The 27,939-nt window shown below is 38.9% G+C and overlaps 1 protein-coding gene across 1 annotated transcript in view; it reads right to left on the bottom strand.

Moving 5' to 3' along the window:
• Positions 1-27,939, bottom strand: part of FSTL4 (follistatin like 4) — a gene marked incomplete at both ends in the record, with an annotated part of 488,976 nt that overhangs the window by 195,401 nt on the left and 265,636 nt on the right. The window contains one exon of the mRNA XM_081318026.1: positions 10,262-10,382. Within this exon, the coding sequence (XP_081174152.1) occupies positions 10,262-10,382 (121 nt within the window). The remainder of the gene's footprint in view (positions 1-10,261; positions 10,383-27,939) is intronic.

Raw genomic sequence — 27,939 nt, forward strand, 5'->3', positions numbered from 1 at the left:
AAGTTCATCATATATCCCAGTGGCTTTTGAGCTCCTATAAATATTCTGTTGCCTGACCCAAACTGTCAGAAATGAATGCCATTTTTGAGAATTCTAATGAGCAGTGAGTTACAATTTACACTGACTTTAACTTCAAGTTAATGATATGTTATTAATTCACACTATGTTGGCAAGACAAAATCATTGTGACTGAATACATGTTTTCCTTCTTTCTGACACATTTGTATTGCTAATTGACCTGCCCACATTGATTAGCATTGGAAGACAGCATTATTATTTCTTCAGTCAGAACATTCCATCTGCCAAAAATTTTCTCTCTTCATTTCATCAGATTGCTATAAAATTAAAGTCAAAAGTGACTCAGTTAATTTTAATGACCTTCAGTCAAATTTAATCGGAATAGCTTTATTCAAAAGCAGTCATTTGAACATATTTAAAGTCTGTCTCAGCTGGGCCATGAGCTTTCCAAATTCCTGCATTGTTTCCAAGCCAGTTAATTATGATTATTCTCTGCTCTAATTTATTATTAGCTGTTCTTCATTATTAGGTCCAAAGTGGAAACTGGTAGGTTTATATCTCACTAGCCTACCTACAAAGGTTGTTTGATGTATGCATAGTTATCATATTGAGATTGCAAGCTAAAGTAATAATTTGCATATCTGCAAACCAAACAACACAAACATTTTATGTTATATTTGAAATAAAAATAAAATAATCAAATCCATGACCAGGAAATACATGTCAGCTACCTAATAAGGGAAGCAGAAGAATGGTGGATTATTCAGAAGTTGGACACTTCAGAGAGTGATGGATTCCCTTTTGGTGGCTAGGCAGTTATCTACCTAGGGACTCCCTAACTTAATCTTGCCTTGCAAATTGTGCAATAAACAGGGAACCAATCTGATGACTTTCAGATATATATATATATATATATATATATATATATATATATATATATATTCACAGCTCCCAGTTCTTTAGCTGGTGTTGGCCTTCGTACTCATTGAATTCTTCCCAAGAACATAGGATGTCATAATGTAGTAGCATAGTACATGCATGGATCCAAGCAGTGTGGCATTATAATTGACAGGTGAAAATTTTTGTCAATGTGCAGATTTTCTAAGTGTTATCCAAGGCTTTTTGATACAGCACCCAGTGTGCTGATAACCGCTGGGATCACCACTGCCAGTTTATTCCATAATCTTTCTATTCCAATGTTGTTGATGATCATCATCATCTAGGCAAAATAAGAATTATAATCTAATATTTTTTATTCAAGAGGCTAGATTGAGGATTAGGTCAAGGATTAGGTCATGACCCAAAGGTGCTTTTTCAAAAGGCAACTGGACTTTCTTATTTTTTCTTTGAAGATGTTTCACTTCTCATCCAAGAAGCTTCTTCAGCTCTGAAGAAGCTTCTTGGATGAGCTCTGAAGATGCTTCTTGGATGAGAAGTGAAATGTCTTCAAAGAAAAAAAATAATAAGAAAGTCCAGTTGCCTCTTGAAAAAACATCTCTGGAACAACCATGGCCTGGATGACTGAGAATTGCCATAGACAATTGGGTCATGAGAAGGCAGCTAAAGCACAAATATGCTTTAGAATATCTTCTTTGGTGGCTGCTATTAGTATGCCCCTGGCATTATAGCATTAAATTGATAACTGGTATCTCAGTTTAGGAACAAGTATGTGTGTGTGTGTTTCAAAGACACACCTTTTGTTTAAAGGTTTTGCAATAATTCATACCAAAATGAAAACAACAAAAGGACATTTTAAGGTATACTCTCACAATTTCCCAACCCTCTGCAAATACAGAAAAATAGAAATTTTAGAAACCAAATGTAGTAGGGAAAAATGAACAATATTGATCATCAAATCCACAAGGCCAGGTTCATTTTTCCTTCAAACAATAACACTGTAATAAAGGTTAGTAGGTTGAAAGATGTCTAAGACTACTACTTTGAGAAACAATAGATTGTATTTTGAATTGGTGATGTCACTGAGCAATGTTATTAGTTAGACTGCAAATCCTGCTGAGCAACTATATTTTAATGCACTTGCCAATGTTTTAAAAAGCAAAGCTAACTTCTTTTTATCTGAACAATGATAGTGCTCAATTGGCCTATGCCTGCCCTGGAAATGTGATAGGAAAAAAATGTACACTTTGCTCTCCTGTATAAAAAGTGGAAGAGAAGACAGCATAAATAAAGCTAACTAAACAATTAGAAAGAATGGATTTTGGAAAACTGTATTTCTGTTCCAAGTGAATTAAGCAAATTATAGAGCTAAACACTGATACTTACTATGCAATATTTTTCTTCTGATAATTGTTTTCGAAACAATTTCTAAACTTGAATGTCTGAGCCTTAAGGCTGTAATTCATGTCTCAAATATGACACTGATTTTGTAATATGTTTCCAGTGTTGATGTTTTTATAAAGGCCAGAAGGCTTCCTCCCTTATTAGACACCCAGCAAACATGACACATTTTTAAAAATATTATCTTCTCTCTATTCCAGAGGTCCCCAAACTATGGACCATGGCCCATTACTGGTCTGTGGCCTCTTGGCCACTGGGCTGCATGAGTAGCTGGGCAGCCCATGCCACTAGTATCACATGGGCAGCGGTGTTGCCATGAACCTTGTCTGGGCAGTGGCAGCACCACAAGTGACAGATGGACAGCTGTGCACCACACGTAGGCGGCGGCATTGCCAAGAACCTTGTGTGGGTTGTGGCAGCATCACAAGTGGCAAGCAGGCTGTGGAGTGAGCCTCACACCACTGGCAGCATCACTGTGGACCATGGCATGAGCCTCACACGGGGATGGTGGTGTGATCCCCAGACCAGTGGTAGCATCGCCGCAAGCCTGGTGGTGTTGGTGTCACAAACCTCACACGGGGGCCAGTGTCACTGAGAGTCTCACACGCATGCTTGCAGCCCCATTTACATGGTGCTCATTCTTGTGGCCTGCTTGTGCACATGTATGTGTGGCCACATTCACGTTTGTGCATGCACATGTAAGGCATCTGCCCCTTCCTCTCCCACCACGCTGCCAATCCAGAAAGGTTGGGGACCCCTACTCTATTCTGCAACAATACCGTCATGAAAGCTGTTAGGAACAAGTCATTGTTACTAGTCTGGTGGCAGTCCCTGACACTGTATTTCATTCCAAATGATCAAGAACGGGAGAGGAAGTAGAGATAAATTCCACCTGCTATTTTTGAATTGCCACCACTGAGCTTATTGGGAATGAAAATATGACTTTGAGTAGAATGGAAGGAGGTAGTTGGAAAAATGGGAGAGGGTATTGCTGGAAAAAAGGTTGGCAGAGTAATGGGGCAAGGAAAACAGGATAAAATCCAACAGAATTTGTCTGCCAACGGGAAGGATTTTATTGCTAGTGAAGATTCCTCCTTTGATCTCAAAATAATGTTCTGTTATTACTATTCACTGGACCGAAACATGCACATTGTGAATATACAGAAGTTCCATTCCAGATCTGAGACAATCCTAATCAACATCCCCTGCAGCACAGACTACAGACTTTAAATCCACAGTGCCTTGAGGAAACTTGATGTTTTTGTCATTTCTCTCTCTCTTTCTCTTTTTTGTCTTGTAGCCAGAGAAAGATCCTGATGGACATAGAAACTTTAAATCCTTAAAAAAAAACACAGAGTGAGACAAAGACAGAACTAGGGAAGGGAATGGAAAAACAAGCTCTGGGAGGGGAAATGATACAGCTTCTGGCTAAAGTTTGAACTTGCCAGGGAACTGGAGAATGCCCGGATGATAAAGACAGAAGGACATTTTGTTTCAGGGATATGCTAGCTCTAAGAAATAGATAATAGGTTTAGGCAGAAATCTGTGCTAATAATAATTTCTTTGACTGTGCCGTGCTAACATTTTCTGTTCTTTTTATTTCTCTGAACAAGTTCAGTAACTGGGTTTATTTCAGGCTTTTATATAGGGCCACATGACGTGCATGAAAAAATAAATTCTCTTTAGAATTTTTTTTTGATATTTAATTAATTTAAAACTTTCCCCAGTATCTTTATATAGATCCTGTGAGAGTACTCATTTATTGGCAGAGCAGTGGTATCGTATGATCTCCTTGGAGCATTAAAACTTCTCTAATAAAAAATTCTTTTTTTAATCATGTTTTCCTCATAATTTGAGCAGATCTTTAATTTACTGTATCTACTTCACTGTTGAATGTTAACACTTTGGATATTTAACATTAAAAGGATTTTTATGGGTTTTTTTCTTTTTCAAAAATATAATAATAATAATAATAATAATAATAATAATAATAATAATAATAATAATAATAATAATAATAATAATAATAATAATAATAATAATAATAATAATAATAATAATAATAATAATAATATAAAGTTGGAAGGGACCTTGGAGGTCATCTAGTCCAACCCCCTGCTCAGGCAGGAAACCCCATACCATTTCAGGCAAATGGCTGTCCAGTCTCTTCTTAAAAACCTCCAGTGTTGGAGCATTCACCACCTCTGGAGGCAGGTTGTTCCACTGGTTAATTGTTCTAACTGTCAGGAAGTTTCTCCTTAGTTCTAGGTTGCTTCTCTCCTTGACTAGTTTCCATCCGTTGCTTCTTGTCCTGCTTTCAGGTGCTTTGGAGAATAGCTTGACTCCCTCTTCTTTGTGGCAGCACCTGAGATATTGGAACACTGCTATCATGTCACCCTTCACCCTTCTCTTCATTAAACTACACATACCCAATTCCAGCAACCGTTCCCTATATGTTTTAGCCTCCAGCCCCCTAATCATCTTGGTTGCTCTTCTCTGTACCCTTTCTAGAGTCTCGACATCTTTTTTACATCGTGGTGACCAAAACTGGATAGTTGTTTCTGTCTACAGTATGTAGTCTGCCTCTTGAGGGATAGGGGGCAGACACATGCCGAAACCTTGTGTCATATAACTCTTAAGTTACTTAGTATAACATGTAGATTGCAGTACATTGCATAGTTCAACATCTGAATTTTTAAACTGTCAGAAATGTAGCAAAGGTTATGAAAGGCATCTGGACTTTCTTAGGTTTTTTTCTTTGCAAATGTTTAGCTTCTCATCCAAGAAGCTTCTTCAGTTGTCACTGAATAATGGCGAAGGATTGAGAATCTCCCTCGACAAAGGTTATGAGAATTTTAAACAGTAAATTTGGTAGATGGCAGATGGAGTAACACCCCCCCCGAATATAGATGATGGAAATAAAAACTACCTAGCCTATGCTATATCTGAAGGGTGGAGTCAGATTATGAAAAAACAGAGATTTGGGAAAGCAAGATTTGATAGTTCTTCTGTCTTCTGAGCTTGTACCTGGTGATTTAAATTCATTCTTCACATATTCACCAACTGCTAAAGGTCAGGACAGAAGCAGTCAGTTTTGACATATTTTGGCTAGTATACCATATAAAAAACTAAAGTTAATTATGTCCCCATAATTAATCAAATTTAATTATGCCTCCCCTAATAATTATCACACAATTGTAAGCCAATGAAGACTCTAATCTAGAGACTGTCTTGCAAATCAATACACTGTTAACATCCCTATCCCATCAGCTCAGAAGTACACATAGTATACAGTCACAGTCTTTATGTGAAAGACTACACTGGAAACTATCGTAGGACTGTGATCGGGTACCGCAGTTCATTTTATGTTTAACTTACAATGTTAAGACTTCTTACTAATCTTCAGCTCTATATAACTTTTTGAACTTTTCTCAATTTCATTGCCAATTTCTAGGCAATCAGAAAATGTTGCAACTCAACTAACTCTACATTGTCCTTCCCTTTGAGAACTATTGATATGAATATACTTTTATTAAGTATCCCTCAGGTTAGCTTAATTCAATTTCTGGTAGAGTCTTGAATGTAACGTAATGTTTTGTTTTATTTCAAGTTTAGAATAAAATAAGACCATTTTAACTTTTCACTGACTTTTTTCTCTTGTCATAACAAAAAAAAATATGCTTCAGTATTTTGGGTCCATCTAAACAAATGTTTTGAATTTCTAGACCTAGGAAACAGAATTTCAAAGCAGCTGTTACTCCTTTGTTTTTCAATTCAGTACCACAAGCATAGATAGTACTGCTACCTAACATCAAAGCTGCATAAAACTGGCTGAGGGCATGATTTTTAAAATATTTTTGAAAACAATAAAATAAATCCCTATAGAAAACAATGTCAAGAAAATTATCTCATATCTATCTGAAAGGTCTATTTAGTTTAGAATCTAATATCCACCTCCAAACAGAAAGAACAGAGAAAAAATTTCAATTTCTTTAAATAAATCTTCTTAATCATTAATTCAACAGATTACAGGACAAGGGCAGTATCTTATGCAAAGCTTTAACTAAAAGCAGGTAAAGAGAAAGGTGCTTTACAATTCTGTCAGCTTTAATTGGGTTATCATAAATTACCCAGAGTACCTGAGAAGAGATAATCTATTTCAAAGAATCATAAATCAGGCAGAGATCTGTTTAGAGCACAACAAAATTCTTACTTAGATAACAATGAATCTGGACTGGAAACAGTTTGAAGGCAGTGAAAAGGGGATCTGAGAAGCAAGCTTTGTGTCTAATGCTAGAGAAAGTCACAGAAGCCATGTCAATAACAAGCCATGGATCCATTCATAAGACAAAGAAGAGGATCAACTTGGAAAGTAAGAACACAGGGTTAGTAAGCAAACACAGATCAGGAAGAACAATGGGAGAGTATCTGGAGGATATTTTTATATAGTCAATGCTCCTGAGATTGCTTAGTTAGGAAAGTTGATACTATCTTCTCTATAGAGGTTGTTCAGATCTCTATTGGCAACACAGGGCTCTTCAAACTTGGCCCTTTTATGGCTTGTGGACTTCAACTCCCAGAATTTCTCAGCCAGCGTGCCTGGCTGAGGAATTCTGGGTGTTGAAGTCCACAAGTCATAAAAGGGCCAAGTTTGAAGAGCCCTGGGCAAGACTCTTCCAAGACCATGATTTAACTCTTCACTATCAGAATCAGCAGCCATTTGTTCTGGGTTTCATTTAACTCCCAGCAGACTGACCACTGTTCATTCCCACTCTAATGCTGAGAATCCATTTCCCCTTTAATCCATAACAGGGAGCAGATAGTTGTTTTTTTTTATAACATTCCTTTTTAATTGGCACATCTTTTATATGTTTTTATTCTTTTTTTAATACAGCTCTTTGGCCAATTTTTTGTAGGCATGGATTGTTTTGTTTTGTTTTGCTGCTTGCCTGCCATGTAGAAGCCCAGCAAAAACAGTTGTGTTGTTTTTCCTGATTATTTTTTTTTGCACATAGGGATGGCTGCTGGCTGTAAACAAAATAATAAAAGAAAAGCGGGGTGGCAGACACTGCTGATTCTTTACAAGTTCACAAATATTGTAAGGATATGGAAAAGGGTACATAAACCAACCAAACCAAAATGCATCATCTTTACAAAATCACAGCAGTTATTATCAAGCCTTCTGTGTGAAATAAAGTAGAATGTTGGGACATATTTGCATTATCTGCAAAATAAAACTCAGCACAACATGTAGTGGTTGGTACTCATATAAGCAGCAAGAGAGCCAGTTTGGTGTAGCCTGGTTAAGGAACAAAGCTAGTTTTACATGAGTTTTATTCCTGCCTGAGGCACAAAGCTAGCCGGGTGACCTTAGGCCAGTCATTCTCTCTCAAACATAGGTATAAGAAGGCTATAAAAGATCTTGCCAAGAAAACTGCCTGAGATAGGTTCAGCCAGTTGCCAGGAGTCAAGACTGACCTAAGGCACACACACACACACACACACACACACACACACACCTGTATACATACTGTACATATTCGTATGAATTTTAATTTTCCTTCAGCATTAAAAAGAAATCCAACAACTTGAAAAGAAAGCTGGCAGTCGTGAAGCTACAAGCAGCTTTCTTTTGTCTGGTTGTGCTTTTTCCTCCAAGTGGCCCACCATCACATCATCCTATCCAGTCTAGACCAATAGCAGCAGGGAGGTGACAAGGTACCACCTAGGCTAATTTGAGATAGAAATGCCATAAAACTACAGCCCAACTACAATATTCAGAATAGCCAGAAGATTCAAAACAGATAATTCTCTTCCTCATCCTGTGGGTTTTTCTTGCACCCATTTTCAAAAGATGTGTTTTGATTCATACTTAGAACGCTTAAAGGATATTTCCAATTCAAAATGTTTTCTTACATTACCTTATCACAAAACCTTATTTTTTGTGTCATAGCTTTTATTCTAGAAACCTGGCAATGGATTACTTCCACTGATAAAAACATGTCAAAACATGAAACAAATCTGTTATGATAATTAAACATGACTGTTTTCCAGATGCTTAAACAATCCCTCTAAATGGATTTATAAAAACAAGAGGCTTCTCTTTTCTCTTTGTCTTAGAATAATTTTGAACCAAAACAAAGCATTGGAAAAGAACATTAAACTCTATTTCACAATGTCTTTTTCACGTTCATGTGGTAAATCTGGAATAGGAAGGTATTCATGATATAAAATACCTTTAGTTACATAACTCCCAGGGCAAAAGTAGAACTTTCATTTTCAAATTCCAAACATCAAAGGGAGACTAAATCAATGTATGTCTTCATAACTCCTAAAAGCAGAAACATCTCAAACAAATTAATATTGTCTTCCTGACATATATATTCTTAACATCAGAATCTAGCAGAAAATACTTCTGGGTACAGTTGACTATGTCCTCTAGGGACCTAACTTCTACAAAGCAATATTTGAACTAGTGATAAATAACTATGCCTGACTAAACTCATCTTGTTTTATTTCTCTGCTTCCTTAAACAACTATCAGAAATGTTGTGATTTTTCTGGGAATTTGCCAAGAAGAGTCAAAGGGAGTAAGTACCTCTAAATCTTCCATGGTACATTCCTCTTCTAAAACAAACTTACACAGTAAAGCATACTAGGGATCCAGAATAGAGCCAGGATAACAACAATAGACTCTTGCTAGAAGTTACCCATGAGGTCTAAATGCACTTTCCATTGTAATTATGACATCTAGATTAAGTGAACCAGGAGGCCATAGAAGCTATAATTCAAAAGTATCAGTGTTCAAGACTGAAACTAATTGAGTGCAGATCACAGTAGCTGGGAAAGGGACAAGTCTATTATGAAATACACTTGTATTTTATGAGAGTTTAAGCTGATAGGAACCTTGGAGAGTGATTCACTCATCATCATTGTAGCATTAAATATCACATTAAAATGATCTTTCTACATAAAAATAATATGGCTTTTTTACTGGATAAAAATTGTTAAAGAAATACTGTTACCTAGTCACAATATAGACATGTAAAGAATTGTAGTGACACAATTAAAAGAAAAATCATAAGCCGCCCTGACAAACTGTCAAATTTCTCAGTGCTAAAACAAAGCCAGTGCAACAAGGATTCTTTATATTAGTAGACAAAGAGGAATTGAACATTAACAGCAGCAAACTGTTTCTTCTATATCTGTAAAAAGAAATAACTTTCTACATAATATTGCCAGTATTGCAAATAACAAACAACAATGACCAAAGCTATTGCTAAAGCAATCTTCCATGGACATTTGTTTCCATAAATTATTATCTCCAAAAGATCTGCTGACAAAAAAGGAGCCCTATATTCTTTTACTACTTCACTGAAATCACTCCTATATCTCTAAGTTTAAATAGCTATTTATTCATAAAAAAGCCAATTTGTATCTGCAAGCGCAAAAAAATACCAAAATTCTTTAACAAGAATGTATTCCTTACCAAATATATTACTACAAACAAACAAATAAGATTAGAACAAGAATATGAACTAAGTAAAATTACAGAAGAAATTCTGAACCACAGGGAACATTTGGCTTGCCTTCACTGATTAATAAAAAGTGATGCTTACATTTCCCCTCTTCTGCATGATCTCTTAACATCCCTCTGCCCCTAAAGCAATGGCAAGTAGTGAGCATACAGCTCCTTAAACTGATTGTATTAATCTCCCTCCACTAATCAGATATCTATTCTCTCTCCCACTCAGATCTTTACCGCTGGCAGTCATTTGCTACTAAAACTGATGGCACACAAAACATGCATTAACCATTGCCTGGGAAGATCTGGGAAAGTTCAAGGAAGACAGATATTATACTGTCTCCCTGCAAGAAAAAAAGACCATTTCCCACCTTCATTCTGCAACAGTGAAAGATACACACAGAGATAAGTTATTACTTACGGAATGCAGTATAAAATTCCTGCAGAGTTAGGTAACCATCGTGGTTGTAATCATCAAAACGGAGAAGATCTTCTGGAGTACAATTCAAGAAATCATCTTCCAGATCTTCTTTTTTTTTCAACTATCAATAAAAAAGATAGCAATAGAACTATTCACATTTGGCTATCATTTTAATTATATGACTGGCAGGGGGTCATGTTCCTTAAAGTTATTTAAATATTTATTTATTGTTACTTTAAATATTTTAAACCATGCACAGCATTTCTGGAAAAAGGAAGGAAGGAAGGAAGGAAGGAAGGAAGGAAGGAAGGAAGGAAGGAAGGAAGGAAGGGAGGGAGGGAGGGAGGGAGGGAGGGAGGGAGGGAGGGAGGGAGGGAGGGAGGGAGGGAGGGAGACTCTAAATGGAACATTATGAAAAATTAAATATCAGAATTCAAAATAGACCATTGATAGATGAGCCAAGAAGTTATATAAGTTTGTTAGTCATGTGATTCTTTAGCATCTCATGATTTACTAAGCAGAAAGGAAGATGGAAAATAGAGGGATTGTTACTTTGGGTCCTTTGTTTGTTTGTTTGTTTGTTTGTTTGTTTGTTTGTTTGTTTTTCTTTGCCTGCTTATCTGCTGATCTTAGGTCACTTCCTTATGTTTCCCAGCTGCAAACATCCAGTCCAGACATTCTTGAACTGTTTCCACAGTAATATGTAGTTAGCTAAGTGTAGATAGCTTTTCCTATCCCTATAATGTATTTTTGTAAATCTTTCTACTGTCTGTTGTAGTTATAAAATCTACTTTGCTAATTCTTACCAAAGTTAAGATTCCTGCTCTCAGAAACTCTCATATGCTTTCAATGAATGTGTTGCATACATAGGGAGGAAATTCTATGTCTAATATATATATATATATATTTGTAAGACCTTACTAGATGCATAGCATATCCCAGTACTGACTTTAAGAGTGAAAGATTATGGATCTGACATATCCAACTCCTCCTCATATATACGCAGTATATATAATAAATGTGTTATTTGATTGTTAGTGGATGCTAACTTCCTATTGATGGCAAGTAATCAAGTTTGGCAGTTTAGACCCAGAATCAGCATTTATGCAGAGCTACACAGTTAATGCAGAAAAGTCTGATTGCATAGCTGATGACATACCCTTTTGTACATGTGGCATAACATCACATGCATGTATGAAAGGGGTAGAGTTTGTGATTATGTGATTTTGCTCATATCATTTTGATGAAAGATGTGTGTTTTGTGGATTCCTTTGTAACAGCCTGGTCTTAACTTTGCAAAGAAGAAAGCCACAGCAGACTTTTTGAGGACTCAATTTTATCAGAGTGGATTTTCTTTGCATTACAAATAGTCAACTTACCTGATATTGTTCCTTTAATTATATCCGCCAGCATCCCTTACTATTAGTTTTACATCTATAGGATAATAGAATATTCACCCATGTTCATGCTTTGTCCTTTTCTCACGGCTATGAGCCCATTTCTCTCTCTTGCTCTCTCTCCCCATCTCTCATCAATAATTTATAATATAAATAAGATTGTGTGATATTCATTAGCCTGGTGTGTCCTAGATAATTTGGAACAACAAACCCAAGAATCCCCAGGGCACAAATCTGAAGAATGCCAAGTTGGAGAAGACTACACTAGAATGATAAGAAAGAAAAGACCAGGAGTTAGTCCTCAAAATATGAGGTTGAATTCTCAACAGCAGAAATCAGAAGCTCCTGGGACTATTATCTAGCTCATAATTCACTACTGTCACTTTATTTTCCTCACTTCCAATTAATGGCATATATGAAAAAAAAAGTAAAACTTTGCAGCTTAGTAGTCAAGACATTGCTTGTCTGACTCTTCAGCGCAAGAGAATCTGAATGAAAGAACAGCCTAGCAATATACAAGCATCTTTCCATATCCACCCACTAGCACACACTAACTACGTATAATGATGGGCATTTTGCCAATAAAATAATGAAGATCAATTCTTCTATTAGTATAGTTATCACATATAGTAGTTGGTCATAAGGTAAGAATACATTTACACTTTGCTTTATAATTCAATCGCAGACGGTAGTACAAGGTCATTTTATGGTATTCTAAGCCAGACAAATATTATTACATATATGTTCAACCAATTAGTGTTCAGTCAAGAGTTAAAGGCATATTGGCTGTTAGTTTGCCCTGCTTTGATCTATCACAACGATTCAGCCAAGGAGCTGATTTTGCTAAACAACCCATTAAAAACATCTCAATATATGCCATGCTGCTATAATAATTAAGATGGGCAGCTTGTCTTTCCAAGGCTAGTTAGATAGGATAGAAATAGAGTACTTTCAGACCATAAAGCAGCTGATATCTAGCTATTTATTTATTAGAGCCAATTATCATTTTACATATGGCTTACAGACTATCCATATTCTTTATTCTCTGAGCTGCTGTTTTATTATGACATTGCAGTGCTCATTGTGACCAATAACATTCATCATGATCCTAGGATGCAGGATTAACTTTGATGAGAATATTTTCATGAGAGAGTCTGCAAGTGTTGACTTACAGATTTAAAACATTTATACGAATTTTAAGTGATCACAAGACCAATCTGAAAGCCCAAGAAATTTCTTGTTTTCAAAGATCTTAGTATTATTGTAAACATGCTGGCCTTTTTAACTTTTAAAAATAAAATAAGACTTATCCTCTTCTCAGAGCTTGTAACAATAATGTTCATGGCTCAGTCTGACAAATCATTCTCTGGATGTATGATTAAAGTTTGGAAGTATATTGAGACTGCTGGATTGGGAAATTAAATATGAGAGTTAAACAGAACAGATCTAATCAGGGTCTAATGCCATCCATCCCAAAGATAGCAGACAGAAATATATTGGTTCTGACAGGCATCATAATAGTTGGCTATTTCTTGCAAAAATATAATGGCAATCATGAAAGCTCATTTTTACTGTCTTCCATCACAGTTTTCTTTTGATCTCCCAGTACTGATGCTACGAATACACAGAATTACAGGTAGTCCTTGATTTACGAGTGTAATGGAGTCTGCACATTCCACTTGTAACTCTAAAAACGGAGCCACAGAGTGAGGCGCACTCCCTCTGGGGGCTCCGTTTTCACTAGGAAAAGGCTTGAGAAAAGGCTTTTCCTGATGAAAACAGAGCCACAGTGCAAGGCGCACTGGCTCCGGGGGCTTGTTTTTGCTAGGAAAGGGCTTGAGAAAAGGCCTTTCCTGTGGGGCACTTCAGAAATGGAAAAGACTGTCACATGGAGTTTCAAGACTCAGCTAATCCCTGCATTTTGAATATCCCCATATGCGCTCAAACTCTTTTTATCCAAACGGAGACCTGAGTCACAGAGAGCTTCAAGCAGTCACACAGAGCATTCCTTTCCATTTCTGAAGCGCCTCTCTGGCAGGCACATGGACCTTCCAATCTCTGTCTCAGGTCTGTGTTCGGATAAAAAGTGTTTGAGTGGCAGTGGTTTGAGTGTCTCCAGTCCATCCAAGTGGAAAGAAGTGGAAGTGCAGAGTAGGATTGCTCTCAATAAGGCCAGTGCATGCAAGTGAGCAGAGCATCCATATCTTCTTGAGAGGAATCCTGCTTGGCCCCTCTGCTTTATTCCTTTTGGAGTGGAGAAACGGAAGCTGCTGCCGCTGCTTGAGTGGGGAGAAGGACAAGGAGAAGAGCAGTCAGGATTTGTCCCACCGGCCAGTCAGACAAGGAATAGGTCAGGCAGGCAGGGTGGGTGGCTGGCTAGGGAGGGGAGATCGTGGCTGCTCAGGTAGCTGTTGCTGCTGTCTCCTCTGCCAGCAGCTTGGATGCAGGTGCAAGGGGACTTACCCCATGATTTGTCCCTGCTCAGGTGAAGGCTTTGTTCCTGCCCTCAAACCAAGGTGCCCATGAGTACCTGGGCCATGGACAACATTGTTTCCTGTGCCTGGCCAACTCCAATTCCATGCTTTGCCCCATAGGCATGCAAATGAAGCAAACACTTCCCCCCAATCAGAATAAAGCTTCCAGGGGCCATGATCTCTTTTGCAGAGAATTTGTGTTTGAACTCATGTGATATTATGGCACCCAGGAGCTTCCATTGTCGGTGCGAAAAGCATTTCCAAGCTGACTCTCCTCTCCTTCAAAGGGAAAGAAACCACAGCAGAGAGGAGACAGATTTTGCAATGTAAGTGCATGGCAGGAAGGGAGGGGGAAGCACTTGTGGGGAGGGGGGAACAGTGTGAATGTTGCAGAGCCTCTGAAGTCACTCGTAAGGGCAAACGACTGCCGTGATGCTGCAATATTCATAATTTGGGGATTTGCTCATGAACACTAGGGGTGCTGATCATGTGACTTCAAATGAACGTTAAGTGAGTGCTTGTAACTCAGGGATTACATGTATCTGGTGTCTATCATTCTCAGCTCAAAGATTTAACATAAAACTGCAAACATTTGTGTACAAGTTGCAAAGCAAGATAGTTTTCTATGGTCATCTGTATAATAAAATTGATATGAGTAACTGGTAAATAAATGAATATTAGAGAAGGGACACCTCCCCCAAGATGGCTGCTGAAGTGTAATGGGGATTTTCACCCCTCTTACTCACATTCTGCTTTGTTTGCTGCCAGAACTAGTTTTTTGGCAGCCTTGCCCCCTGGATTTGTTTCTTGCCTTCGTGCGCTTTGGAGAATAGCTTGACACCCTCTTCTTTGTGGAGGCCCCTGAAATATTGTTATGTTCTAATGGCTAATGGATGCTGCAAAAATGCAATATTCAAGCAGCCAAAAGGTCAAAGAGCATCAAGTTCACTTTTTGAACTTTTGCTTTTGTTCATATCTATGAAGATTAATTGGCTAGCTGAAGGCTGATTTATTTCAACCCCTGCTGGACTCTCCCTGTTGTTATTTTTTTCTGCTTTCTTTCTTTGATTTCTTTGACTGTTCATCAATTTTTGCTTTCCATATGGAAACATGGCATGCACCTTTGGATTTGGATTTTATTAACTTGCAAAAACTTTGGATCAAAATAGTCAGCAAATATCTTCTCTGTCTTCTTCGCTCCTTCTCTTCTCTCACCCTGCTTTGAGCAGCAATAGATCAAATTACAGTGAAGAAGGAAGCTGACACCCAAGGGGGAAAGCCGAGTTTGGCTAGCATGATGCAATCTTTAATTGAATTCCTTTCAAAAAGATTTGATGAACTTATAAAATCGGCACAAAACATTTTTTTTAAAAAAACAGGCAATAAACAAATATTTCAAACCTACAAGAAGAATTTCCAAAGCATTAGATTTAACAAGAAGAAAAATAGATACAGAAACAACATTGATCGCCATACTACAAAAAAGATGTTGAGACCTTGGAAAAAGTTCAGAGAAGAGCAACTAAAATGATCAAAGGCCTGGAGACTAAATCATATGAAGAACGGCTGCAGGAGTTGGGTTTGGCTAGTCTAAAGAAAAGAAGAAATAGGGGTGACTTGATAGCAGTATTCTAGTATTTGAGGGGCTAACACAAAGAAGAGGGGGTCAATCTATTCTCCAAAGCACCAGAGGGCAGGACATGACACAATGGTTGAAAACTGACCAAAGAGAGAAGCAACCTGGAGTTAGTGAGAAACTTCCTAATAGTGAGGACAGTTAACTAGTGGAACAACTTGCCTTCAGAAATTGTGGGTGCTCCATCACTGGAGGTTTTTAAGAAGAGACTACACAGTCACTTGTCTGAAATGGTATAGGTGCTTCTGTGTGAGCAGGGGGCTGGACTCGAAGATCTCCAAGCTCTATTCTATTCTATTCTATTCTATTCTATTCTATTCTATTCTATTCTATTCTATTCTATTCTATTCTATTCTATTCTATTCTATTCTATTCTATTCTATTCTATTCTATTCTATTCTATTCTATTATCTCAGATGGTGGAGAACATCAAGAAGAAACCTGTTTTTCCAGCAGTAATCTGGCCAGGAGGAAATATAGACTCAGAAATCAAAGAGCCAACTCCATATACCTTTCAGAAGCTTAACCCTTCACTTTTATATAATAGCAGAGAACGTTTTGGGTGGATAAATGGCAAATGTTTTTTTTTTAGGGAGTTTGAAAGAGAATGGGAAATGAACTTTACACATCTAATTGAGGAATGATTTTATCTATTTTTTTTGGGGGGGAGGATAGATTTGCTTTGGAATCTTGGCTTATTGTATCTAATCAATCAGCAACTGATAAGAAATGGTATAAAGAAGCAAAGGTGGATATTTGATTCAGATAATTAGGATTAATATTTGGGATGATTGGGGATTGAAGCCATGGTACATTTTCTATGAATTGACTACAATAACAATGTATTAACAGAGAGTTTTGCAGTTTTAACCTTGTCTTTTTCTTATTATTGTTTACAATTTTTATTATTCTTATATTCTTACATAATAAGTTCATTATTATTGTTTGTACTGTTAACCATTTTGATATTAATATAGGTTATAGATGACAATTTGCAAGTAGATTTAGTAATTTAACAGGTTTTTTTTTAACTTGGCCTGTTTCACATGGCGTGGGAAACTAATATTGTTATGTTAGTAATCAGCATTCGCCTAGGAAGGGCATTAGGTGTATAAAAAGGCAAAGGTAAAGGTTTCCCCGCACATGCGTGCTAGTCGTTTCCGACTCTAGGGGCTGGTGCTCATCTCCGTTTCAAAGCCAAAGAGCCAGCGCTTGTCCGTGGTCATGTGGCCGGCATGACTAGACACCAAAGGCACATGGAACGCTGTTACCTTCCCACCGTAGTGGTCCCTATTTTTCTACTTGCATTTTTACATGCTTTCGAACTGCTAGGTTGGCAGAAGCTGGGACGAGTAACAGGCGCTCACTCTGCTACGCGGCACTCAGGATTCGACCCGCCAAACTGCCGACCTTCTGATCGACAAGCTCAGCGTCCTAACCCACTGAGCCACCGCGTCCCTATTAGGTATATATGTGTTTTTTTGTTAATGTCTTCTTTGTTGTATGTTTTTCTTTTGTTTCTTTTTAAATGTTTTGGTGTTTTGTATTTTAATCTTTTTTGAATAAACTAAAATTTTTGAAAAGCAAATAAACATTAAAGAAGATTAAATATACTGAAAAGGCCTATATGGTGGTAGTTGCATTTTAAACATATATTTTAAAAAATAGCATAGGGTTATAATTGCAGATTTTCTTTTATTTTTAAATAATTTACAGAAGAATAATTTGAATGGATAATAAGTGAATATTTGCAAACTGACATGGGCCAGGTTTAAAATGAATCGCATATGCCTAATGGGAAGATAGGCTTTTTTCTCCTGCACAATGGCTTTTCTCTAAATGTAGTCATTTTACACTGTGTATATTTACACTATTGGGAAGTGTATTTGTTGATGGGGAGAAGATATGTAGTGTTGTTTTAAAAACTTGCATGCCAATATTTGGATCAAGATATAGACTTTAATGGGAATCTTATTCTTTTGGGAGGACAAATTCCTGAAAAATTTGCACCATATTATTTTGTTTATTAATGAAATGAATTTCAACACCCTCCCCCACAATAATCTGACATTGTATTTTGTCAGGTAGAGATACTAAATGCTGTCAACTGTGCATAAAGTAAATGTCATCAACCTCTGATACCCACAACTGGGTTCAAAGAATTGTGACAGGGAAATTGAAAGTATCTCTCCTGTTAATGTTGAAATCTGCATAAGAATAAATATATTGCTCTACTGTTGAAAAAGGAACAACAAATTTTGTTCAAATGATGCTGCTTCCCTAAATCTAATTACGCTAATCAACATACAAAATAAATAACATATATCCAGAACCACAAAATAATCTAGAATAATTTAGAACTATAATATGCTTTTAACACCATCATACAACATCTGTCTATCCCAGCTTCTTGGGAAGCATTTGATAGGTGGATAAAATGCCAAATCCAGTCTAAACATCTGGCTGACTGTGTGTGATGAACCATAATGATAAATCCAGGTACAAACATCCTGCAGAGCATAATATGTAGTGTTGTTTTAAAAACTTGCATGCCAATATTTGGATCAAGATATAGACTTTAATAGGAATCTTGTTCTTTTGGGAGGACAAATTCCTGAAAAATTTGCACCATATTATTTTGTTTATTAATGAAATGAATTTTAACACCCTCCCCCACAATAATCTGACATTGTATTTTGTCAGGTAGAGATACTAAATGCTGTCAACTGTGCATATAGTAAATGGCATCAACCTCTGATACCCACAACTGGGTTCAAAGAATTGTGACAGGGAAATTGAAAGTATCTCTCCTGTTAATGTTGAAATCTGCATAAGAATAAATATATTGCTCTACTATTGAAAAAGGAACAACAATTTTTTTAATTCCATTTATATCCCGCCCTTCTCCGAAGACTCAGGGCGGCTTACAAGCTTAGCAGTAGCCTTCATTCTATGTATATGCCTGCTTATTAGGGCTTTCACACACACCCCAAGCGGCATTATTACAAAGTCAGCTTAATTGCCCCCAACAATCTGGGTCCTCATTTTACCTGCCTCTGAAGGATGGAAGGCTGAGTCAACCTTGAGCCTGGTGGGACTCGAACCTGCACTAATTGCAGGCAGCTGGTGTTACTTAAGGAGGCATTAGCCCACTGCTCCACCAAGGCTCAGATTTTTGTTCAAATGATGCTGCTTCCCTAAATCTAATTACGCTAATCAACATACAAAATAAATAACATATATATATCATATATCCAAAAGGGACGCGGTGGCTCAGTGGGTTAGGACGCTGAGCTTGTCGATCAGAAGGTCGGCAGTTTGGCGGGTCGAATCCCGAGTGCCGCGTAACAGAGTGAGCGCCTGTTACTCGTCCCAGCTTCTGCCAACCTAGCAGTTCGAAAGCACGTAAAAATGCAAGTAGAAAAATAGGGACCGCTCCGGTGGGAAGGTAACAGCGTTCCGTGCGCCTTTGGTGTCTAGTCATGCCGGCCACATGACCACGGAGATGTCCTCGGACAAGCGCTGGCTCTTCGGCTTTGAAACGGAGATGAGCACCGGCCCCTAGAGTCGGAAACGACTAGCACGCATGTGCGGGGGAACCTTTACCTTTACCTTTACCTATCATATATCCAGAACATATATAACATATATCCAGAACCACAAAATAATCTAGAATAATTTAGAACTAATAATATACTTTTAACACCATCATACAACATCTGTCTATCCCAGCTTCTTGGGAAGCATTTGATAAGTGAATAAGATGCCAAATCCAGTCTAAACATCTGGCTGACTGTGTGTGATGAACCATAATGATAAATCCAGGTACAGACATCCTGCAGAGCATAATATGAATTTTTTTCCCAACCCTTCCATAGCAACTTTGGTTTGGAACAAACGATCAGATTGGAGGAAGAAGCAGGACTTCTGGAGCTGACGGAAACATTCCAACTCATTGCCCAATTATTTTCCACCAAGGGTGAATTTTGGAATTTCCCTATCTCAGTATTAATCATATTGCTAAGCACATTTGATTTGTGCTTAGATTGTAAGCCGCCCTGAGTCTTCAGAGAAGGGCGGGATATAAATGGGATTAAAATAAAAATAAAATAAAAAAAAATAAGCATAATTTTTATTAAAACATTTATATAAGGCTAGAAACTAACACAAATAGGCCAGTAAAAGGAAAAAAAATGAGAGAAATAAAGAGAAAGCAAAAAGTGCAAGAATAGAAACGGAAGCAAAAAACTAGTTGCTTCTGATATTCTGCAGGCAGAGCACTTTAAAGTACTCAATTTTAACCATTTTGAACTCTACCTTTCCATACCAAATTTGTCCCCAGTCTGTTCTGTTTTCAGAAACTTTTCCTGCTGATATACAGATGGATAGATTGTCAAACCAGAGTATCTTTTCAGCATTTTGTAAAGAATAAAACAATAACACCTTAGAGAAAACTAAAGAGGAAAGCACTAATTGCCCCAAATCAGAGATTAATACTGAAAGTATTACATTTTAAATGATTCTAAAATACGTTAAAATGTTGTTAAAATAACATTAACTTGGTATTATGAGGGGTGATGAACCTGCTTCCTAACATGTCAGGAAAAGCCATTAATGTAAATGCCAGACAATTTTTTTCTCCAGGAGATCATTCCATAATTAGAAGGACAGATCTGAGGAGAACTTTGTCAAACTCAGCCTTTGGCTGTCAGAGTCTTCAATACTTTTGGTGACCATCTTGGGCCTCACAGGAAAAAAAAACCCAGAGCTGTTGAAAATGGTTCAGAAGAAAGCTTTGAACCTTGTCCAAGTGCAGCCTGCTTGTGTATGTGTTTGTTGGTGGGATTTATCCCCACTTCAGTCCTTCATAATCTTGGCATTTCTCTGATATTCATTCTAGTAATCTGACTTTCTTTAGGCTTCCATGTGTACCTTAAAAAAGGAAACCTGTGACCCTTAAGGCAGTGGCAAATTTTATATGGGCTCATATATACAAGACTCTTGCAATGAGTAGCTGAGAGACACTAACATGCTTTGTGTCTAAAACTCTTTTTCCAGAATTTGTACAATCCTGGTAAATGTGAGAATACACATTAGAGAACCAAGTGACAAACAATTAGTTATGATTATGAACAAATTTACTGATCTCCTTTTTAATAGTAAACATTTGTTTCCAGTAGAAGCTGCTTGAATATTTATAAACAGAACAAATGTTACCATGATGCTCCTAAAACTCCCTTATTCTAATGGAAACGAACACTGAAGTGCAATTTCTAGTATTTTCACTGCTCACAAAGGACACAACATGATCACATTTCCTCAAATAGCCACCAAATATCTAGATATAATTTGACTCGGCTGCAGCTGCCTGACATTGGGATGATCTGCACATCTTTGCTTTACTTTCCATTGTAGTTGTATTCTTTGATACCTGCCTGGGTCTCTATTCTTTTTCATACATAATAATGCTATAAATAATACTAGTAATGAAGTCTTGATATAAATGAAAGATGAGAAATTATTAATATTGCTGCTGCTGCTCCTACTACTACTATACTACTCCTGCTACTTTTATGACCTAGAATGAGTGGTTGATAAAAACATATGTTGTTTTGGATACCGTTACAACTAATTTACTGTTTGACAATATTTTCATTTCTTCTGCCAAGACTCTGCACGTTACATGAAGGCCTTCATTTTCTTTCAGTTTTTCCCCCAATCCAGTGATAGGCCCTCCCTCCTTTCATTTCTCCTGGATTGAAGGAAACCAATTCATCCCCCCACCTCCTCAGCTGAGATATAGACTGGTTTATTCAAAGTTTATTAAGTACATTTATATTTCTTTATATTGCATATTTCTAAACTGCCCATCTCCCTCATAGAGGGTCTTAGATCGTGGGCTCTGGACCGCATGGCCAAGATGGACGACACAGGACAACAGGGTTCAGCATAACATTCTTTATTGATGTAGCACAGACCTGGCAAACAAAGGGGCAACTGCCCCTCTTATATACCTAGCCAGGTATACTTGGAACCAATCCCATTGTCTGGATTTCCCGTCAAAGACTGCCCTGCCAATCCTGACAGGGCACCTGCCACCTGGTGGTGTCAGTTGCTATCTCTGTGAACATCTCCTATATACATATATACATAACACCCCTTCCCCCATACAAAAAACCCAATAATAATGGAAACAATAAACAATGGAATAAAACCCTGCAGTGTGGAGCTTGATTTTTTATTATAATACCCTACCCTCAATACCTTACATAGTCTTCGAGATACGCCGGTGGCCTATGGATCCTTTCTGACCATTTCACTGATTGCCCTGCATTCTGGTCACCCGGATCAGCAAGGGCAACTGGGTCTGCAATGTAGTCATCCCTTGGGATGCCATCAGGGTCCTGATTACCAGCCAGATGTTGCTCTGGAAACACATTTTGTGGCTTTTCAGGTTGTCTCTTCCTCAACTGGTCAATGTGTCTTCTCACCTCGTGACCCTCCTCCACCTCTACAATGTAAGATACAAGCCCCGTTTTGCCCACTACCACCCCCTGAATCCAGGTAGGCCCTAGACCATAGTTCCGGGCCCAAACCTTTTCACCAATGTGCAATTCTCTGGTGGTGTCTGGTTGCTCCTGTTGAGCTGCCACTCTGTCTGGGTGTAGTCTGTCCAACTTAGTAATGAGTCACCGTCTCCAATGCAACTCAGCAGGGCTCTTGCCCGTAGCTGTACATGGAGTGGTATGTTGCGCCAAAAGAAACTGAGCTAACTGGTGATGCCAATCTCCACTGATGATGCACCTCAATGCATCCTTGGTTGTCCTCACCATTCGTTCTGCCAAACCGTTAGTCGATGGGTGAAAAGGCGCTGATGTGACGTGTCTAATTGAGTTGGCTATGGTAAATGCCTGGAAATCAGCAGATGTGAATTGTGGGCCATTATCAGAGACCCAGACATCAGGCAACCCATGAGTGGCAAATAGTCTCTGAAGCACTTGAATTGTCTTTGCAGTGGTCATGCTAGTGACTGGGACTACTTCTAGCCATTTAGAGTGACTGTCAACCACATGGGGTGTGAGTCACTTCCCATTTGTGAATGGGAGCCTGTGGCTGTTCTGGCCTTGACCTCTGACACATGTAGCACCCCGCTACCTGCTCCTCTATGGCTTTCTCAAGACCAGGCCACCATAAGTAGCTCCTAGCTAGTGCCTTTGTCCTTACTATGCCAGGATGCCCCTCGTGTAACGATTGTAAGACCCTTTCCCTCAATTTCTCTGGAATAATAACTCTACTACCCCACAGCAAACATCCTTTATGAGAAGACAACTCGTGCCTCCTCATAAAATATGCCTGGAATTCTGGCCCCAGGCTCTTGTCCTGCCACCCAGATGCTACCCATGAGCTGACCCTGCTCAGTACCTTGTCTGCTGTGGTGCCAGCAGCAATATCTTTCACCTGTAGAGGACAATCTGGAAGATCTTGGATGAGTAGGATCTGCTCCGCCGGTGCTGGATCAGGGTCATTGCTCATCATTGGCAATCTGCTTAATGCATCTGCATGGCCCATGTCCTTTCCCAGTTTATGGACTAGTTTGCAAGCATAAGCAGATAGAAAAATGGACCACCTCAGCATTCTTGGGGAAAGAATTTGTGGTGTTGTTTGTCAGTTGTGAACAACCCCAACAATAGTTTGTGATCAGTAAAAATGGTGAACTCCCTGCCATACAGGTAATCATGGAATTTTTTTTACTCCTGACACAATTGCCAGCACTTCCTTGTCAATTTATGCATAATTCCTTTCTGCTTTGGACAGAGTTCGGGAGTAATATGCAATAGGCCTTTGCTCCCCATTTTCCTCTATGTGACTTAATACAGCGCCCACCCCATAAGGGGATGCATCACACGCGATGCAAATAGGCTTATTTTCTATAAAATGTGCGATGGTTGAATCACTAGATAACAGGTGTTTAAGATTTGTAAAACTGTTCGTGGACCTTGGTCCAGATCCATGGAGTTTTCCTATCTAACAGCCTGTGTAAAGGTTCTGCAATTGCTGCTTTGTGGGGTAAAAATGCATGATAGAAGTTAAGTAACCCCAGAAAAGCTTGCAATTCAGCCTTATTTGTTGGGGTTGGAGCCAACTTAATTGCTTTCACCTTAGAGTCAGTGGGGTGAATACCCTTGGCATCAATCCTGAACCCTACGAACTCAGTGGATGCCACACCAATGCTGCACTTACTTTTTTTAAGTTTAAGCCCAGCAGAGCGAAATCTGCTTAAAACAGCTTGCAGCCTGTCAGCCAAGATCTCCTCAGATTCCCCAGCAATGAGGACATCATCAAAATAGGGACATACACCTGGAATGCCCTTCAGAGTCCTCTCCATCACTTCCTGGAAAATCCCAGGAGCTACTGAGATACCAAACTGTAACTGGTTAACTCAGAAAGCTCCTTTATGTGTCACTATTGTTTGAGCATCAGCCGCTTCCTTATTGACTGACAGCTGCTGATACGCTTGCACCAAATAAAGTTTTGCAAAGAGCGCGCCACCTTGGACAGCAGCGAGGACTTGCCGGACTGACGGAACTGGGTAAGCGTGCGGATTTAAAGCTCGGTTTACCATAGCCTTATAATCAGCACATATTCTAATTTCTCCATTTGCCTTTAATGGAGTCACAATTGGAGTTTCCCAGTCTCCCCTGTCCACCGGTTCTAACACTCCCTGTTCCACCAGTTTGTCCAGTTCGCTCTCAATCTTATGTTTGAGCATGAATGGGACTCTTTGGGGCTTGATACGAACCAGTGGAACATTCGGGTTTAGTTTAAATTTAATGGGAGGGCCCGTGTACTTCCCCAGCCTGTCATCGAATATGTCTGTAAATTCATTACAAACTGATTCAAGATGTTTGTGCTGGATGCTATTCACTCCCCCCAACCAAATGCCCAGGGCATCAAACCAATCCAGCCCTACTAAACTAGTTCTCCACCCATTGGTCAGCAAAATATCTAAGGGACCCTGAAAGTCCTTAAACCCCACAGACACGGTGGCCTTTCCCCTGATTTTAATAGGGGTGTGCTGAAAATCTGACAGTTGTAAACTGGTGGGCTTTAAAGGAACCCTCTGCTTACTCCGATCGCAAATTCTTTTAAATGTCTCATAGGAGATTATTGAGACTGCAGAGCCGGAGTCCAGCTCCATCATGCAAGGTACCCCTTGCAGATGGACCTGTATTGTTATTTTTGGTTTGAGCAGCTGATGGACTTCTGTGTGAGACACGGTCTGTCTGCTCTTTCCAGGGACTGAGGGATTGTGCCAGGGTTTGTGTCGAGGGAGAACAGTACCTTCAAGCTCCGATGCCATAGCTTGTAATTCGTTCAGGCTGTCTCTGCTCCGATTCCGGCAGATGGCTGCAATGTGCCTTGTCTTGCCACAGGAACAACACTTTACGGATCTGAACTGGCAGGTCACTCGCAGATGGTTTCCCTCACAGCTGGCACATTTCTGGTTGGATGAGTTGGCTCCCCTCGGTTCCTTGCAGCCGCAGCTGCACGCTGTGCTCTTGTTGGCTGATGATTGCCTCCACTGGCCCCCGTCATTGTCCCGCCGTGGTGGATGCTTTCTGGGTCTATGCTGTACCACATCTACCTCTGCCTCTTCATCCAGGTCACCGCTTCCACCGCTCGAAGCACACTCGTGATGTATGGTCGCTCCTGAGCTGCTGCTATTGCGGTGTGTGTGTTTGCCAGAGTCATTGGCTTCCTCGTAAGCCATCACCTCATCTAAAACCTCCTGCAGATTCATCAGTGGTTTTGCGAGGATCCTTTGTCAGCATTGCTGGTCTCTCAGTCCAAACACCACTCGATCCCTGATCCTGTATTCAAGATCAGGAAATTTACACTGGCGAGCAGCCTGTCTCAGCGCCGAGATGAATTGCGAGGTCAGCTCACCCGGATGCTGGCTGCACTGGATGAATTTATTCCGCCAATAGATTGGAGCTCTTGCTGGCATGAAATGCTCCTCCAACTTCTTTTTTAAATCAGCATAAGAAACGTTTTCAACGGGCGTCGGTGAGCACAGACCAATGGCCACATCATACACGTCCTGACTGCTTAGGCACAAAAGTGCCGCTGCTTTCATTTTATCTTCTGTGATCTTGTTGATCATCAGGAACCCTTCAACTCATCCCAGATGCGCTCCCCATTGCTCTCGCTCGTCGAAGTTGAAACGAAATTCACTGGTCGCTCCAAATTTAGCCATGTTGCACCGGTCCTACAATGCTGCTTTGTTAGGAAGGTCTCAGAAATTTTTTTCCTGCCTTTCCCGCTTCAGAGTGACTTCAGCTCTGATTGAAACAGCATCCCATCCTCGTCACCACTGTTAGATCGTGGCTCTGGACCGCATGGCCAAGATGGACGACGCAGGACAACAGGGTTCAGCATGACATTCTTTATTGATGTAGCACAGACTTGGCAAACAAAGGGGCAATTGCCCCTCTTATATACCTAGCCAGGTATACTTGGAACCAATCCCATTGTCCAGATTTCCCGCCAAAGACTGCCCTGCCAATCCTGACAGGGCATCCTGCCACCTGGTGGTGTCAGTGGCTATCTCTGTGAACATCTCCTATATACATATATACATAATAGAGGGATTCTGGGTGGTGTGCAATACAGCATCAAAATATGAAATACTATATAAAAATTAAAATGCTAAAGGTAAAATTTTAGAATTAAAAATGTAAAAATTATAAAAAAAAATTAAATGAGACAAGAAAATGGACTTCCTTGTTCTGTCAATCAGGATTGCAAAATAATTCAATTCTTCCCCCATCCCTGCCCCCGATGAATTTCTAATCTTTCTCCTTATCTCTCACTTATTGATCAACTCTAAATCTACTATTTTTAAAAACACTTTTCTGCTCCAGATCAGGGACGAATGGAAATGAATTATTTTTCCCCCCAGCACATACATATTATTTTGAGGGTTGTAGCAGCAAAGTGAGAAGTTGGATGATTGACGAGCCTCAGATCACCAGAGGGAGAAGGTTGGAAAGCAAGTGGGTGGATCTTAATTATGGAACAGGAAAGGGCTTTATTTTGTAATTAATTATTATAATACAACAAAGTTTGAACTTCAGATCAATGAATGCTAGGTGAAACTTCAAATTCTGCATACATTTTGACGGTCTAATACTTTTTAACATATACGCTTTCCCATATGTCAGGGAGGAAGCAGTAGTTATAATAAGTAATTGTGTAAGAAGGAAAATGAGAGGCAAACAGGATTATTTGCTATGTGACACACATGCACAATTTGCTCCTAAGAAATGTTTGTTTCTGATGTCATCTTATTAAAATATATAAATACATGGTTGAGATAACTGGTCCAGCCAATCCATCATGCTCTTTCTTATTGTAACCAGATAATGCTCAGTGTTCTAGAGGTACAACATAATTGTGGTTATTATAAAAACAGTATTTCTGGAAGTGCTGCTTTCTTTTTTATAGCTAATTAACTCTTTTCCAAATATAAAATGATATTGTATGAATTATTTATTTATTTATTTATTTATTTATTTTAATCCCATTTATATCCCGCCCTTCTCCGAAGACTCAGGGCGGCTTACACTCTAAGCACAAATCAATGTACTTAGCAATAGATGATAAATAATAGTTTAGTAAAGTTTATTAAATCATTTTAGGAAAGGATGATGTTCTGACATTAGCTTATGTTTTAGTTTTAATATATTTTCATGCAAACACACACATAGAAACATTTCTCAAGAAGGAAGACATATTTGGGGGGGAAAATCCAGCATAGATCAATTTTTGCTGAAGAGGAAAAATGTCACTTAGCTACTTCATATTTTATAATCCATAGGTAGTCCTCGAGTTATGACCATATGTCTAATGATAGCTCAAAATTAGGGTAACCTTGGAAAAAGTGACTTAAGACCTGTACTTTCACTTACAACTGTCACACACCTTCATGGTCATGTAAGCACAATATGGACGGATGTTTGGCAACTGGCTCACATTTAAAACTGGTTACAGCATCCTGCAGTCACACAATCATCAGCTGCAACCTTTTTTCCAAGTTCTGACTAAAAACGGTAAAACCCACCCATTGGGGAAGCTGGATTTGATTGAGGACCAGGTGATTCATTTAAC

Source organism: Vipera berus, assembly GCF_964194415.1.
Source record: "Vipera berus genome assembly, chromosome: 2".
In the NCBI taxonomy this organism is placed as follows: domain Eukaryota; kingdom Metazoa; phylum Chordata; class Lepidosauria; order Squamata; family Viperidae; genus Vipera; species Vipera berus.